At 46.7% G+C, this 14,050-nt stretch overlaps 1 protein-coding gene and 1 gene segment (V, D, J or C); both read right to left on the reverse strand.

The window, feature by feature from the left end:
- Window positions 1-379: 379 nt before the first annotated feature.
- LOC116569535 lies at window positions 380-1,443 on the reverse strand. The segment is given in 2 exon segments: window positions 380-893; window positions 1,025-1,443. Coding segments are annotated over 2 exon segments (560 nt in total).
- A 5,118-nt stretch (window positions 1,444-6,561) lies between these two features.
- Window positions 6,562-7,877, reverse strand: LOC116569536. The gene is made up of 3 exons (XM_032305828.1): window positions 7,634-7,877; window positions 7,119-7,535; window positions 6,562-6,710 (listed from the first exon to the last, which is right to left on the reverse strand). The coding sequence occupies exons 1-3, from the start codon at window positions 7,758-7,760 to the stop codon at window positions 6,562-6,564; spliced, it is 693 nt and encodes a 230-aa protein (XP_032161719.1). The 5' UTR covers window positions 7,761-7,877.
- Window positions 7,878-14,050: the final 6,173 nt, after the last annotated feature.

A 14,050-nucleotide genomic window follows, 5' to 3' on the forward strand; every position in this document is an offset into this window, starting at 1 on the left:
AGAGAGAGAGGGGAAGCAGGCTTCCCGATGAGCAGAGAGCCCAATGCGGGGCTAGATCCCAGGACCCTGAGATCATGACCTGAGCTGAAGGCAAAGGCTTTATTTAACCCACTGAGCCACCCAGGTGCCCCTACTTGTGTGTTTTATAACTAGTTATTAAGAGTTTGTTTGTTTGTTTGTTTTCTTCCAGAGAATTTTTGCAGAGTATGCAATGGTTTTGACCCCAAGGCAACTTTTCTGTAATAGTTTTAGATCTGGAGAATCCCAGACCATGCAGGGAGTTTAAAACTGCTCAGCTGCTTTCTGCTTTGTTCCTGTTCATTGAGAAGAAAGTGAAATATTAATTTCACATGAGATGCTACTTGATCCTCTGTTTTACTCAATTACCAGAATATTCCAGATTGCATGGAATAACATTAGGAGCTCTCCCCCTGCACATGACGGAGCACAGTTCACACTGAGGGCCATCCTGCTCAGGTCGGGTGAAAGCCTCAGTAAGGGCAGTTTTTTCCTCATCATGAGGTGGGGACTCAGGAAGGAGTCTCCGTGCTTGCGGCTGAGCTTTTTGTGCAGACAGCAGCTGGCTGAGCTGCGCTGTGGATTCACTGCTGGCACAGAGGTACACAGAGGTCTGGTTGGTGCTGGCAGACTCCAGGGTCAGGGGGAAAACTTCTGCTCCTTTCAGGAGACGCTGTACCCTTCGGCAACATCCCCTTTGGTAGTGCTTGGGCTGCCACTTGAATAATAGATCAGCCTCAGCCCCTGTCCTGGGTCTTGTCGATACCAGAACATTGTAAAATGGTTCATATCCTGAGAACACTCCAGGGTCTTCTCGGTTCCTGTTTGTATAATGCTGTATCTTGGTGTCTGGGTGATCTCAGCCTCCATGGGACCTGTTGCAGAGGGAGACAGAAGGGAAGGCCAGGCTTAAGGAGTAAACTGCATCTGCAAAAGAAAGGGAAGGGCTTGGAGCTGGGATTTTGCAAAACCTTGGCACTGATTTCCAGCTGGGTCCAGAACTCACCTGCTCCCAGCAGCCAAAGAGTCACACAAAAGAGGTTGAGGTTCATGGCAGAGGCAGGACAAGAGGAGGGCTGTCCCACCTAAATCCTTCCATCCACAGGACCGAGAAAGGGAGCTTGGAAGCCCTTCTCCAATGGACAGATGAGTCTCCGAGGGATGTCACTGCATCCGCCTGTGCAGATTGTCTGGCCCAGGGTCCCTTCTGACTCAGCTCAAGTAGGGTCAGCTACTCCTCTCCTAACATTCTTTAGCAAGGCCTGCAGGGGAAATGGGTGTGGCTGTGGTGCCCTGAGTTTTAGAGTACACCACACCCCCTCGGTTTCCCATATTCCTCTGAGACAGTTGCTCCTCTGTACCTGCCCCTGGCGTCAAGGCTGCCTTGCCCAAATCCTTCTACTGTGGAGCTCATCAGGGTTTAGAGGGACCTCCCACCTCTTCCATAGCTAGGTAGCTGAGCAATAACTGAAAACTTCTTCCACATCTGCCTGATATTGGATCCAGGCCTAAGTTTTTCTTAACCCTTTCCTCTCCTTGGCTGCTCTCCCAGCCAGACCTCAGAGCCCCCTTTGATGTCAGTGGCGTCACAGTGCCATCTTGTGGCCAATGACTGCAGTTTCACCTTCGCCTCTTCTGCAATGGCCCAAGGGATGCTGGGAAGTGCTGCAGAGTCAGCAGGGAGACTATCCCAGAAGTAGCATCCTGCAAATTTTATGCTCAGTTTCCTGAAACCCTACTCCGAATACCAACACCTAATCCTGACTCTATTCCTTTGAGCTACCGTGCTTAATCTCCTACCCTCTTACTAAACAGCTATCACATATCTGGTAGTTAAGCCTAAATGAAATTTCCTTCAAGCTATCTCATGAAAGGGAGAGGGACAGAATGGGAGGTATGGAAGAAAATAGTATTTAGTCTAAAATAGGAAGGAAAATACAGAAGATTGAAGTGTAAGGAGGTTCTTTTATCTCTGTTACTAGAAATAAACAAAAATGTCCCTTCCACCACCAAAGGGCCCCTTCAAAATACAGATCCACGGAAGACTAGGGATACAATGAGATTACCTTCAAGATGGGGTCCAGTGTGTGTCAATAAAAAGTAAAATCGGAATATAAGAAAAATACAAGACATCTTATAAGATAATATGGAATCAAGGAGGATGGACTATCTAATGGGAAAAATAAGGATGGATGGAATTAAAATAAGCAAAGGATCATCTACACTAAACGGATAGTTTGTACAAATTACATCTGCTCATTTAGTCAGCAGGGAGTGAAGAGTGTATTATAAGGAAGCTGAATCTGCCAGGGTTGTGTGGAGAAAGGCAGCAAATTGGAGACAGGGTCCAGGGAGGAAGTCCCCAGAATGCCATTCCAAGGATAAGGAACTCCTAACTGTGCCCTAGACTTTCTCATTCCCACAGACACAGGGCAGCAGAGCAAACAGTGCTTTGCTGATACCCCAATTAAAATAAGACCAGGGGTACCTGGGTGGCTCAGTCGGTTAAGCATCTGACTCTTTATTTTGGCTCAGGTCATGATCTCAGGTCCTGGGATCAAGCCCTGCTTCGGGCTCCATGCTAGGAGTGGAGCTTGCTTAAGAATCTCTCTCTCCCACTCTAAAAATAAATAAATAAACAAATAAATAGGAGAAAAAATAAGACCAGGAAAACTCCCTTCCAAGGACACTCATTCTCTGGAGAAAGATATTTGGTATCCTGAGCTACCACAATTCTGAGTAGATTTGGGGTGACCGTAACCCCCTTGCCAGCTATGCAAGGCTCAAGACACCTCCGTCATCGCTGAGTCTATGACATTCTGTCCCAGTCTAGGAGTCCTGGGCTATCTCCTCAGGACACCCAGAAACCCATGATCCATGATCCTATGAACCCAGAGCATGGCTTTAGATTCCATGGACCCAATCCACAGCTTCACGCACTCCAGTGGAAGATGTTATTACTGTATAATTATTTATATTTATAACAGGTAACAATATAACAATATATAAATGCAGCAAATAAAACAAGTAAAAGGGAATAGGGGCACTATTATAAAGAAAATATCCTGTCTTCTCACATCAAAGAATTCGAGGAAATAATTTCAACTCAGAAGGCTTGGGTATCGAAGAAAACACACCATCTCTAGGAATCTCAGAGTAACTCAGGGCATCAGGGTAGGTGAGGCTGGGGAAGCCCATTCAAGTGCTGTGGGCTCACTGCCAGGACCCACAGTGCTGGAAAAGTGACAACAAACAGAGACAGGGAGCCTCCCAAACTGGGCAGAGGAAGTGAGGTCTTCTCATTGTTATGGGGCTGGTCCCTCCACCACCACAAAAGCAGTGAAGACTTGTACTTCAAACATGAAGACAGGCTGCTACTCTGTTGCTGAAGGCTTCCAATGCTTCAGGGACAGAAGAGGCTTTAGAGGAAAGAATGTGCCCAAGAAGGTGGTCAGGAACTTTCCACATGCCCAGCCACAGATCTGTGCAGACAAGGAGGTGTGTCCACTAACAGAAGCCTCAGTTCTGTAGCAGACCCCTTGTATCCCCGACCATCATTCCTGGGCTTGTAGCTGTACTCTGGCTCTGGGACTCCTGGAACCCAATGAGTCAGAATGGTTTCATCCACCAACATTTATATGCATTTCGGGCTTTATCTAGAGTCTCTTCCTACCCAAAGGACAGCTGATGTTCAAATCTACTTCTTGTCCATCAGGAAATGAAGAACAAAGGGCAGACAGTTTAGGGGCTCCAGCTGCAGCAAGGGGAGAGGAGTCTGAGGTTTGCGAAGAGCAAGGAGGTGACGGTGCCCCACTGTGGTGGGACTGCTGGCACAGAGGTACACAGCCGAGTCCCCCTGCTCTGCACGCTGGATCTGCAGAGTGGAGTAGGTCCCCTCAGACCTCTTGGCCGACAACCGATCATTGGTCATCCCTGATTTGTCCACTGCATCCGCGTTTTGGAAGTAAACCAAAAACTCCGGGCCTTTCCCTATGGTCTGTCAGTACCAATAAAGGACAGCATGACCAGAAATGGGATCACACCTGAGAGTTACATTTTGGCCCCTCTTTGTGACCCTGTGCCTGGGGAACTGGGAGACTCCGGGTCCTGCGTGACCTGGGGAGACAGAAGTCGGGCACAGTCAGGAGAAATGGATTGTCCTCTTGGCACATAATCATCGCTCACACTCACACATAAGCATTCGCTGAAACCGCTTGGTGTTCTGAGGACTCACCTTGCCCCAGGAGACAGAGGGTCACCCAGCAGAGGAGCCTGGGGTCCATGGTGGAGTCAGGGCTGGGCTGGGCGGTTCGCCAGGTGGAGGTTTTCTCGTGAGCATGAGCTGAGAAGGAGGGAGGTCCCTTGTCTGCACAAGGCAGTTCTCACAGTGACATCACTACCTCTATCAATTCCCCCAACCTCAGGGGACATGATTTATGTTATAGCATATGTGGATGACTAATTTAAGTATTTAGAAGCTCCTTTCTTAACAAAGTCAATGCATGGGTAGTCCTTTTCAGTTCCAGTGCTGTCTGGAGGCAGTGGCCTCACACTGTGTCATCTTCTCCTTCACCCATCACACCTCTGTCTGCTGGACATCATCACTGAGATGTGTCAACAGCACCTTTAATACAAGGAACTAAAGGGGAATTCATTGTCTCATCTGCAAGTCAGGACCTCAACTATTCTATCACCATCCCTTCCATTCTCTCAGTGACACACTCTCAACATTATCCATTTTGTCGGCAAGAATGGGCACTGGGGTGGGGGGTGGGTCTCAATTTCACCCTAGAAGTCTCTCGAATGCACTGACTTATTGGGAGATACAGGGATGAAGAGATGCCCTGGGAAGCTACCTGAGCTGGCAGCTCCTCTTCCTTCTGCAGGTCAAAGACTGTTGTTTCTCCCTGCCTTCACGAGTCTTTGTGTAATATTGTGTCCCCCAGCCCACAGCAGAGCCTCATGCCATAATAAGTCACCAGATATTACAAATTAGGTTCCTTCTAGCTTATTTGTGGAAGAAGACTCAACCTCATTGACCTTCAACACTGGTACATAACATGGAATAATATCATGGTAAGAAACCTAAGAAGCTGTGTTATAGTTAATTTAATTCTCCCTTTGACTGTGAGCAGAACTTCTCATTTCTAGCCATTAACATCTGCCCACTTTTATCAGTGGGTTCACCGGAGTTCCAAGCATCCTTTCCTTCAGAGAGAGAATGAGAGCAGAGAGGACTGAATGTGTGGGAGCAAGGTGCTGGGGTCAGGGAGGATGACTATGGCTCTGTGTCTCCGCTGCTTGCCCAAGAAAACACAGCCGAGTGCTCCCCTAACTGGGAAGGCCACTCAAATGCACGCAGTAAAAATGTTTGGTTGACTTGTTGGAACGTTGTCAAAAGGCTCTGCTTCACGGTTTCGCTATTCTCACTCAAGAGTTACTGCTCATCTCTTTCTTGTGAGTGGGTGTTAGAGGGTCTGGGTGACCCATCCGTGGAGCCAGCAGGTGAAGGAGACAGTCCTACAGATCTACTTGGGAAATGACTACAGTCTAAGCGAAGTGGACTCAGGGATAAAAATTCTTTCCATGTGCCTGGAATTGCTTCCAAGATACAAAGAACAAGTGTATAGAACATCATGGAGCCCATCGTAGGGAGAGGCCAGCACCGGGCATCTCTACTTCCTGACGAGGGCTCTGGTCCTAGGACATGGAACGCTGCTCCAGTTCACCATAGCTCACACAATGTGTCGGAGAGCTCCCTTTTTCTATTCTCTAGAATATGTTGTACAAAACTGAAATTACCCATGAGTTGACCAATTTGCAAAACTGGACTGTAGAAGTATCCATGCCTGGTGTTTCGGGAGATGCGTAGGCATTAGCTATTGATTAGGTTTCATTATTATTTCATACATCCTCATTTCTTTCTAATTTAATGGCGATTTTCATAGTGTTCTTTCGCAGTTTGAGCTCTGTTCTATTTTTAGCTATCCTTTCTTTTTGATGTTTAATGTTATTTTTACCACCTTCTTTCCTCTTCAGTCCTGCTTACGGTGCTCATTTCCAAAGCAGTGTCTGTCATTGTTGAGTTTCATGAATATATTTTGTTTTTTTGTTTCACCTATTTTTGTTCTTTATCTTTATGATTTTGCTTCTTCTACTTTGGGGTTAAGTTCTTCTGTTCTTGTCCTATGTCCTTAACTTGATATTTACATGATTACTTTTGGAACTCTTAAGTCCTTTGCGTCTATAAATTTTCCTCTAAGTACAGCCTTCGTATTCTCAGTATCTCTTATTTCTAAACATTAAAAATTCCCATTTAGATTTCTGGGAAAAATCTCAGGATTTATTTAAGATAATGTTTTTAAACTTCTAATATGAGTTGTTCGGCTTTTTTTTTTTAAATAAAGGCTACTTTTTGTTTTTTATTTTCGTCTTCAATGTATTGTTATCAGAAAATGTGGTCTCTGTGATACCAGCACTTAAAAACTGATTGCAAGAAAAGTCTGCAGTCAGGACCCAGAAGATCTAGAACAGAGAGACATGTTAATTGTGTCCACCGTTCATCTGGGAAATAGGTGTGCCCAGAAGTGGCCGGTCACTCACAGGGACCTTGAACATGAGCATGAGTGGGAGTCGGCCGTCACAAAAAGGAAGAGTCCATGCCCAGTGCAAGGAAATAGAGTTGGAGTTCTCTGAGACGGGAAGGGATGTGGCAGAGACGAGAGCCAAGCAGTGTGGTGGGAACAGAGAGGGCCAGAGAGCTGTGGAATATAGGCCCAGAGGTGGGGAGACGACAGGCCTGGCAGGGACCTGTGGGGGGACTGCCCCAATGAGAAAGGCTGGCAGGAGCACAGTCTATACCAGGGCATTACAGAGAGATGCTGCTGAGGTGCCAGGGAGGGACAAGAGGGTCTAGATGTATCTGATTTAACACTATATTGTTAATAATACATTGTATTGTTTATACAAACACCTGCTGAGCACAGAGAGAACAAAGGTGGAGACAGAGCCACCTGACAGCTGGGCTGGTCCAGGCCAGGCTGAGAGTGCCCTGGAGCTGGGTCTCAGCACACACTGAGGTTCACCCTGTATGCACAGACCACTGCAGCTTCCAGGGCTTCTGGGCTCCTGGGAGTGCGCAGAGGGCTCTGCTGAGTCCCGGGGCACGGGACCTCCCCCTTCCTTTTTTTGTGCAGAGAGGAGGCAGCTGGGCAATGCTGTGGGAACACTGCTGGCACAGAAGTACACAGATGTCTGGGAGGGGGCTGTGGACAGCAGCTTGAGAAGGAAGCTCGTTACATTTGGCCGAGAGGCACTGTATCCATCCGGGACTTCTCCACTTGCAGAGGCCCTGGGACCGACTGAGTAATGGATCAGCCTCAGCCCATGTCCATGGTCTTGTCGATACCAGTACATGGAGTTGTGGTTCATATCCTGGTGACATTTCAGTGTCATGTTCTGTCCTGTCCCCAGGACCTGGAATTTGGGGGTCTGAGTGATTCCAGCATTCAGCGACCCTGTGGGGAAGGAGATAAAGCTGATGTCACAGACACAACGGAAAGGCTTAGGGCTGGGACCTTGAGATTTTCACCCAGGAAAGAGACCCAGGACTTGCCTGCCTGTAGAAGACAAAACACCACACAGCACAGGCGACTGACGCTCATGGCAGGGGCAGGGCTGATGGAGGGGTCCTCTGGGTCTGTGGGCTGCTGAGCCTGGGAGGGGGCTCTCCAGGGAGTCATTCTGAGATGTCACTCTTCCTGCCTGGGCCCCAGAGCCAACCCTCGGAAGGGGCCACACCCCTTCTGCAGAGGGTCAAAGAGAAACATCAGAGTACAAGTCAACAGCCTAGGATGGGAAGAAAGGACTTGTCTGAATTGACACAGGTCTTACAAGTCAATCTTCACCTTTTTGTGAAACAATATGTAACCTTATGTACATTCTATTCCTGTGACCTAATCTCTCATCAGTGCACGGGTTTCACGTCTGCATGTAAAGCCCATCTCTGTAGTTTTGAATTGAGGAAAATTCCTTAGGGCTTCCTGATACCTTTTATGACTCGTGTGCCCCAGATACTCCTTTTAGTATCTGTTTCCTCTTCCCTTCGTTGACCATCATCCCGTTAACATAATTCCAGCTACAATTCTCCCGGTATCTGGTTTCTAAACTTCAGGGTAAGGCTCATCAACTCTTGAGGAGCTGTTTTGCTCTGTTTCTTATCAGTTCACTAACGGGAGACCTACCAAATGCGGCCGGAGCACCTTTGTGCTCAGCAGGGCTCTTACTTCCCATGTTTGGGGTGAGACAGCGGTAAGCAGAAACACCTCAAGCCTGGGATTGACCTTTCTCTGTGGAAGATGAGGTCCACTCAGCGGTGCAGAGGACACACAGGCACAAAGGCATTCAGATGTGTGAGGGACTGTGGAGAGATGACAGTCTCCAGGGTAAGTCTTCGGGACTTCTCCACTTGGAGAGGCGCCGGGACCGACTGAGTAATGGATCAGCCTCAGCCCATGTCCATGGTCTTGTTGATACCAGTACATGGATTTGTGGTTCATATCCTGGTGATATTTCAGTGTCAAAATGTCAAAATGTCAAAATGTTCTGGTTTTTTGTTTGTTTTTTAATCTGAGACATCCATCCCATGGGGAACACCTTTTTGTGAGCAATAACTTCCATTAATTGAGTAATAAAGGAAACAAAACTCAGAAACTGTATCCCATTGCCCACAGTCCCACGCTTAGAAGGACCCCATACCGTCTTCAGCGCTCTGTTGTTGTGATCTTCAAATTCTTAATAATATTTGAACCACAGGCTCTGCAAATCCCATAGCCAGAACTGGGCACGATTCTGTGTCTTCTGCCATGCTGGTTTCATTCTAGCACAATCACACATCTGGGGGCTCAGTGAATCCGCATCTCTGAGGGCTGGGAGAGGACACAGAAACTAAAACTGGAACTGAAGGGAAGCCTGATGTTATAACCATAATGTCAAGCCTTGAATTGGGACCTGGCAGGCCCAGGAGTGGGTTTCACATCTGTGCCTGGGACTTTTCTGGTCTGAGAGACAGAAGAACACACGATGCATGACAACGGTGGCAGGAGAGGCCAGAAGAGAAAGGGGGATTTTTCCAGGTCAAGGCTTGTGTTTTGAGGGTTCGACACTGGGTCCAGGCAAAGGGAACCCTTCTGCCAAGACGGAATGATTTCTCAATGATGTCGCCCTTGCCTGTGGCCTGCTCAGCCCCAAGATGCCGTGTGTGAACAGGAAGCCCAGCTACATATGCATCTGATAGGAACACAACATAATTTCCCTTGGAGAGGAAGACTTTTGGTCAAACTTCATTATAAAATAATTGGAATGAATGGGTTCAGGAGAGAAGAAATGAATTAAAATGAGTAAATAAATTTTATAAAAACAGCTTCAAGCAGCTAGGAAGAGCTTTCGATGATCATTTTATCAAATCATCTATCTGCAGACAGAATTGTCCCGAACACGGATCCTGTATCTCACATGATTTCAAGCATTTCTTAACCATAGAACTTGGCAAAAGCACCTCCCTCTCTTAAATATATTTAGCTGTGTACTAAAGAGGAATTGTTTTAATGGGTAGAGACCTTATTTTTTTTTTCCCAGATTTTATTTATTTACTTGAGAAAGAGAGAGCACAAGGTTGGGGGGGAGAGCAGAGGGAGAGGGAGAAGCAGGGAGCCCAGCATGGGGCTTGATCCCAGGACTCCAGGAGCACAACCTGAGCTGAAGCAGATACCTAACTGACTGAGCCACCCAGGCGCCCCTAGGTAGAGACTTTAAATATCCATTAAAAAGATGCCTGAGCAAAAGTAATCTATTGCAATCATTAGTTTGTCAGGGTTGGAGACAGGAGTTGCAAAGGGGCGTGAGGGAAATTTCTGGGTGATAAAAAATGTTCTATAGCTTAGTGTGGTTGTTGTTACATGGGTATATACACATAAATCACCAAAAAAACATTGATCTGATCATTTAAAGTGTTTAATGCTTATTGTATATAATTCATTTGTCAATAAAGTTGATGTCAAAATGTTTGGGAAGGGATGTCATGTGCTCTAGTTAATTTCATAATGAATCATCAGGCATAAATATTTCCATTTCTGTGCCAGCTAGAGGAGTTCTAGGTAAAATGTGTCCATACTCACCTTTGTACAAAAGAAACAGTGAAAAAAGCTGTCAGAGATTAGCAAAAGGAATCAAGATATCCAGATTCTTACTATGTGCTTGGTAGGTATTTTATGCTTATTAAATGTTTATGTAACCCTGGAAGTTGGTGCAATGGCTAGTTTTATGTGTTAACCTGACTGGGCTGTAGGGTACAGAGATATGTGGATAAATACTGTTCTGGGTGTTCCTGAGAGATACAATTAATTTTTAAACAGGTAGATTTTTTTTGGTTGGATGTTGGTAGGAATAATTTTCTAATTTAATAATTTGAAAAACATATTTATAAACCCATATACGTAGAATAAATGGAAAGATATGGAGAAGATGGTCCATGATTAAAAAGAAAATGTGGGTCTGTTTCAGTCCATCCCCGCTTTTATGTAGTCCCTCACTTCTTTATTCAATCTTTTTTTTTTTAATTGAGGAGACTTGATCATCTGTGCCACAGTTCCTCTGAAAGCAAGAGCCCAGAGCTCTGTTTCTTTCTTTTTTTTTTTTTTTTTAACTTACATATAATATATTATTTGCCCCAGGGGTTCAGATCTGTGAATCATCAGTCTTACACATTTCATAGCACTCACCATAACACATACCCTCCCCAATGTCGATAACCAAACTACCCTATCCCAAGCCCCACCCCGCAGCAGCCCTCAGTTTCTTTCCTGAGATTAAGAGTCTCTTATGGCTTGTCTCCCTCTCCAGTCCCATCTTGTTTCATTTCTTCCTCCCTAACCCCACCATGACCTCCCGCCCTGCCTCTCAAATTCCTCATATCAGGGAGGTCATATGATAATTGTCTTTCTCTGATTGACTTATTTTGCTTAGCACAATACCCTCTAGTTCCATCCACATCCTTGCAAATGGCAAGATTTTGTTTCTTTTGTAAATAAGTAGATTTTAACATTAGGTGAGAATAACCTTTTAATCAACAGAGTAAACCAGATTGCCATCCATAATGTAGGTGAGCCTCATCCAATCAGTTGAAGACCTGAATAGAACAAAAAGATGGATTCTGCCCCAGGTAAGAGAGAATTGCCCAGCTGATGGCCTTCAAACTGGAGAATCAGCTCTTCCTGCTTAACCTCTGAACTTGAATCTCTGCTCTCCCTGGGTCTCTAGCACCACCGGCCCAACTTACAGATGTTGGACTTATCAGCCTCTACAACTATATGAGTGGATTCTCTATAATACCTAAATTATACACATACGTGTGTGTGTGTGTGTGTGTGTGTGTGTGTGTGTGTGTGTGCTCTGTTTCTCTGGAGTACTCTGAGTGATACTGATAGATATTACTACTCTCATTTTATCCGTGAAAATTCTCAGACCAGCATGTCAAGAAACTGGCCTCGGGTCTTGACTAGCAGGTTGTGCTGGAGCTGGAACCTAGAGCTGGGTGTATGGGGCTCCTAGTTGGATGTCTTTCTCCACACGCCTTTATCCTGGGAAACTGATCTCTGTCAATGATTTCATCAGAGCCAGCCAGGCTGAAAAGGACATAGAGGAAAGTTCTGGCTCTGAGGCAGGTGTCTCAGTGAACATGCATGACAGCATAGAGCTGTAAACCCAGCACATCACTCAAGAATCCATCAGACGGAGTTTGAGCCCCACTTCGGCCTCTGACCAGCTCTTTGATTTGCTCAAGTTTTTTAACTTAAGCACAACTCCCCTCATCTTTCAAATGGGAACAGAAATTGCACTTGTCTCTTAGGCTTTTTTTCTTCTTCTGATAATTCATGGAAATTTTGCAAAAAAAGGACTTTTATTTGGCATGTAGTAAATTGTCAATACATGACAGTGCTATTTTCTTTTGGGAGTCTCCACCTGCTGCAGAGCTGAACTGTGTCTGGGCATGCGTATATGGGGCCCTTGGAGTTTTGTGCGTCACTTGCTCTCATGGGAAAAGGGGACCCCAATAGAAATCACCAAATATTTAAGATAAATCTTACACATTGATGCTGCAGATCTTAAAACTCTCAAAGGCAAGAAACATACTAAACTAAAAAGAACACACTAAGCCGCATTTTCTATTTTAAGTGATACAGTACTTTACACAAAGTAGGGGACCTCACACTGTGGAGTAAAAGAAAGTGAGGAATAAATAATGAGTATCCACGGTCCTTTCCCTCATGGTAGATTGCAGCGTGTATGGGAACACCAAGCTTTTCCTTGTACACATGCCATTCCTTCTGCTGTGCAGCTGGACGAGCACATCTAGAAACCTTCCGACTCACACAGCCTCTACCAGAGACATGACATGAGCTAGGTCTGTGCCCTGCAGAACATTGCCCCCTTTAGCTCTCTCTTTTTGTTATTTTTATTTTGTTGTTGTTGTTACAGGGAAGGATCAATGGCTATTCTTCGCCTTGAAGTCCCATTCCTTGAATCATCACCTGAGGCGGGTGGTCTTTCCCACCCTGCTCACCAGGACCTAGCAAGGGAAGCCCGGGGAGGGAACAATCCCATAAGGGGGCAGGGAGCCCAGGTGTCAAGGAACAGAACTGTTCCTCGCTCTGCCAGTTCTGAAATAGAAGACCCAGGAAAGCTACTTCCCCTCATATATGTAAGCAGGTAACATGATACGTATCTTGCATGATTTCTGTGAGCTCTAAGACGTGCCACACACAGAAGCAGCAGAATGAGCGTTGGGGAGAGGCCCGTCTGCTTTCCCAGGGCCCCGGGCCACTGTGGCTGGCACCGCCACTCTTGCCATCACTTCCTGACCTGGGGTTGTGGGAGGATTTTTGTACAGTAGGCTGCTGATCGCGTAGGGCTGTGTTCACTGCTGGCACAGAGATACAGGGCTGAGTCTTCCAACTCCAGCAAGTCCAGGTCCAGCTGGGAGCTGGAGTTACTGAACTGTCGAGCTGAGAACCGTTCTGGCATGTCTCCTTTGTCTCTCTCTTCCCTATTGTAATAGGAAATGAGAAACCGGGGGCCCTGGCCCTGAACCTATTGGTACCAGTACACAAATAGATGTCCAGAGACAAAGGAACATCTCAGTGTCACTTTCTGTCCTCTTGTTTTGATCAGGTGTCTTGGAGTTTGGGTGACCCCAGATGCCACTGGGCCTGTTGGGGAGGAGACAGAAAGAAGCTGAGCACAGAGCATAGAGGGAGGCCTCCTGCTGCAACCGTCATCAGCAAGCCTGTATCACAGGCTGGTAAAACACATCGGAGGCATGCACACTGTGCCTAGAACTCACCTGCTCCCAGGAGACAAAGCGCCACACAGCAGAGAAGGCCTAGAGCCCATGGCGCATCAGGAACCAAGAGAGCACCCCAACCAGGGATGGGGTCTCCTGGAGGAAGCAGCCTAGAGTTCTGAACCTCCCATTTCCCTGATAGGCGTGTCTGCCCATGATGTCAGCGCCGTGACATTGTTGCTCTGGTGTTACTCTCGCTGCTGGTGGCCTTCTGGTCTGATCCCAAAGGGCACTTCGGTAGGGCTCAGGCTCCGCTACTCCAGGCCTATTGCTTGTCCCACCAGTGCCTCCACAAGGGGCGGATATGAGGTGATCATGTCCTATTATGCTCCCAACACACTTGATTTCCTTCACCTGCCCCGGCCCAACACTAATTCCCCAGGCCATGGGGCTCCAACCCCTTTGCTTTCCATTTCCCATCCAGGAGCAGGGACTACCTCCTTGGTGCATTCAGAGGTTCAAGGCATGTCTCCTCTGCTCAGGCAGTGAGGAGCCTGTGTTAGCCCTATGTGTCCCAGGACTCGCTCAAGAATCTCAAACCAGGGGCGCTGGGTGGCTCAGTGGGTTAAAGCCTCTGCCTTTGGCTCAGGGGGTTAAAGCCTCTTCCTTTAGCTCAGGTCATGATCCCAGGGT

This window comes from Mustela erminea, chromosome 11 (assembly GCF_009829155.1).
Source record: "Mustela erminea isolate mMusErm1 chromosome 11, mMusErm1.Pri, whole genome shotgun sequence".
NCBI lineage: Eukaryota > Metazoa > Chordata > Mammalia > Carnivora > Mustelidae > Mustela > Mustela erminea.

Excerpts from the sequence above, each read along its gene's own strand:
- LOC116569536 (XM_032305828.1), bottom strand. The coding sequence starts at position 7,760 with ATGACTCCCTGGAGAGCCCCCTCCCAGGCTCAGCAGCCCACAGACCCA. Across the intron at positions 7,536-7,633 it reads GTTTTGTCTTCTACAGGCAG|GGTCGCTGAATGCTGGAATC; the intron begins GCAAGTCCTGGG and ends CCTTCCCCACAG. Across the intron at positions 6,711-7,118 it reads AAGCCCTGGAAGCTGCAGTG|AGAACTCCAACTCTATTTCC; the intron begins GTCTGTGCATAC and ends TTCCCGTCTCAG.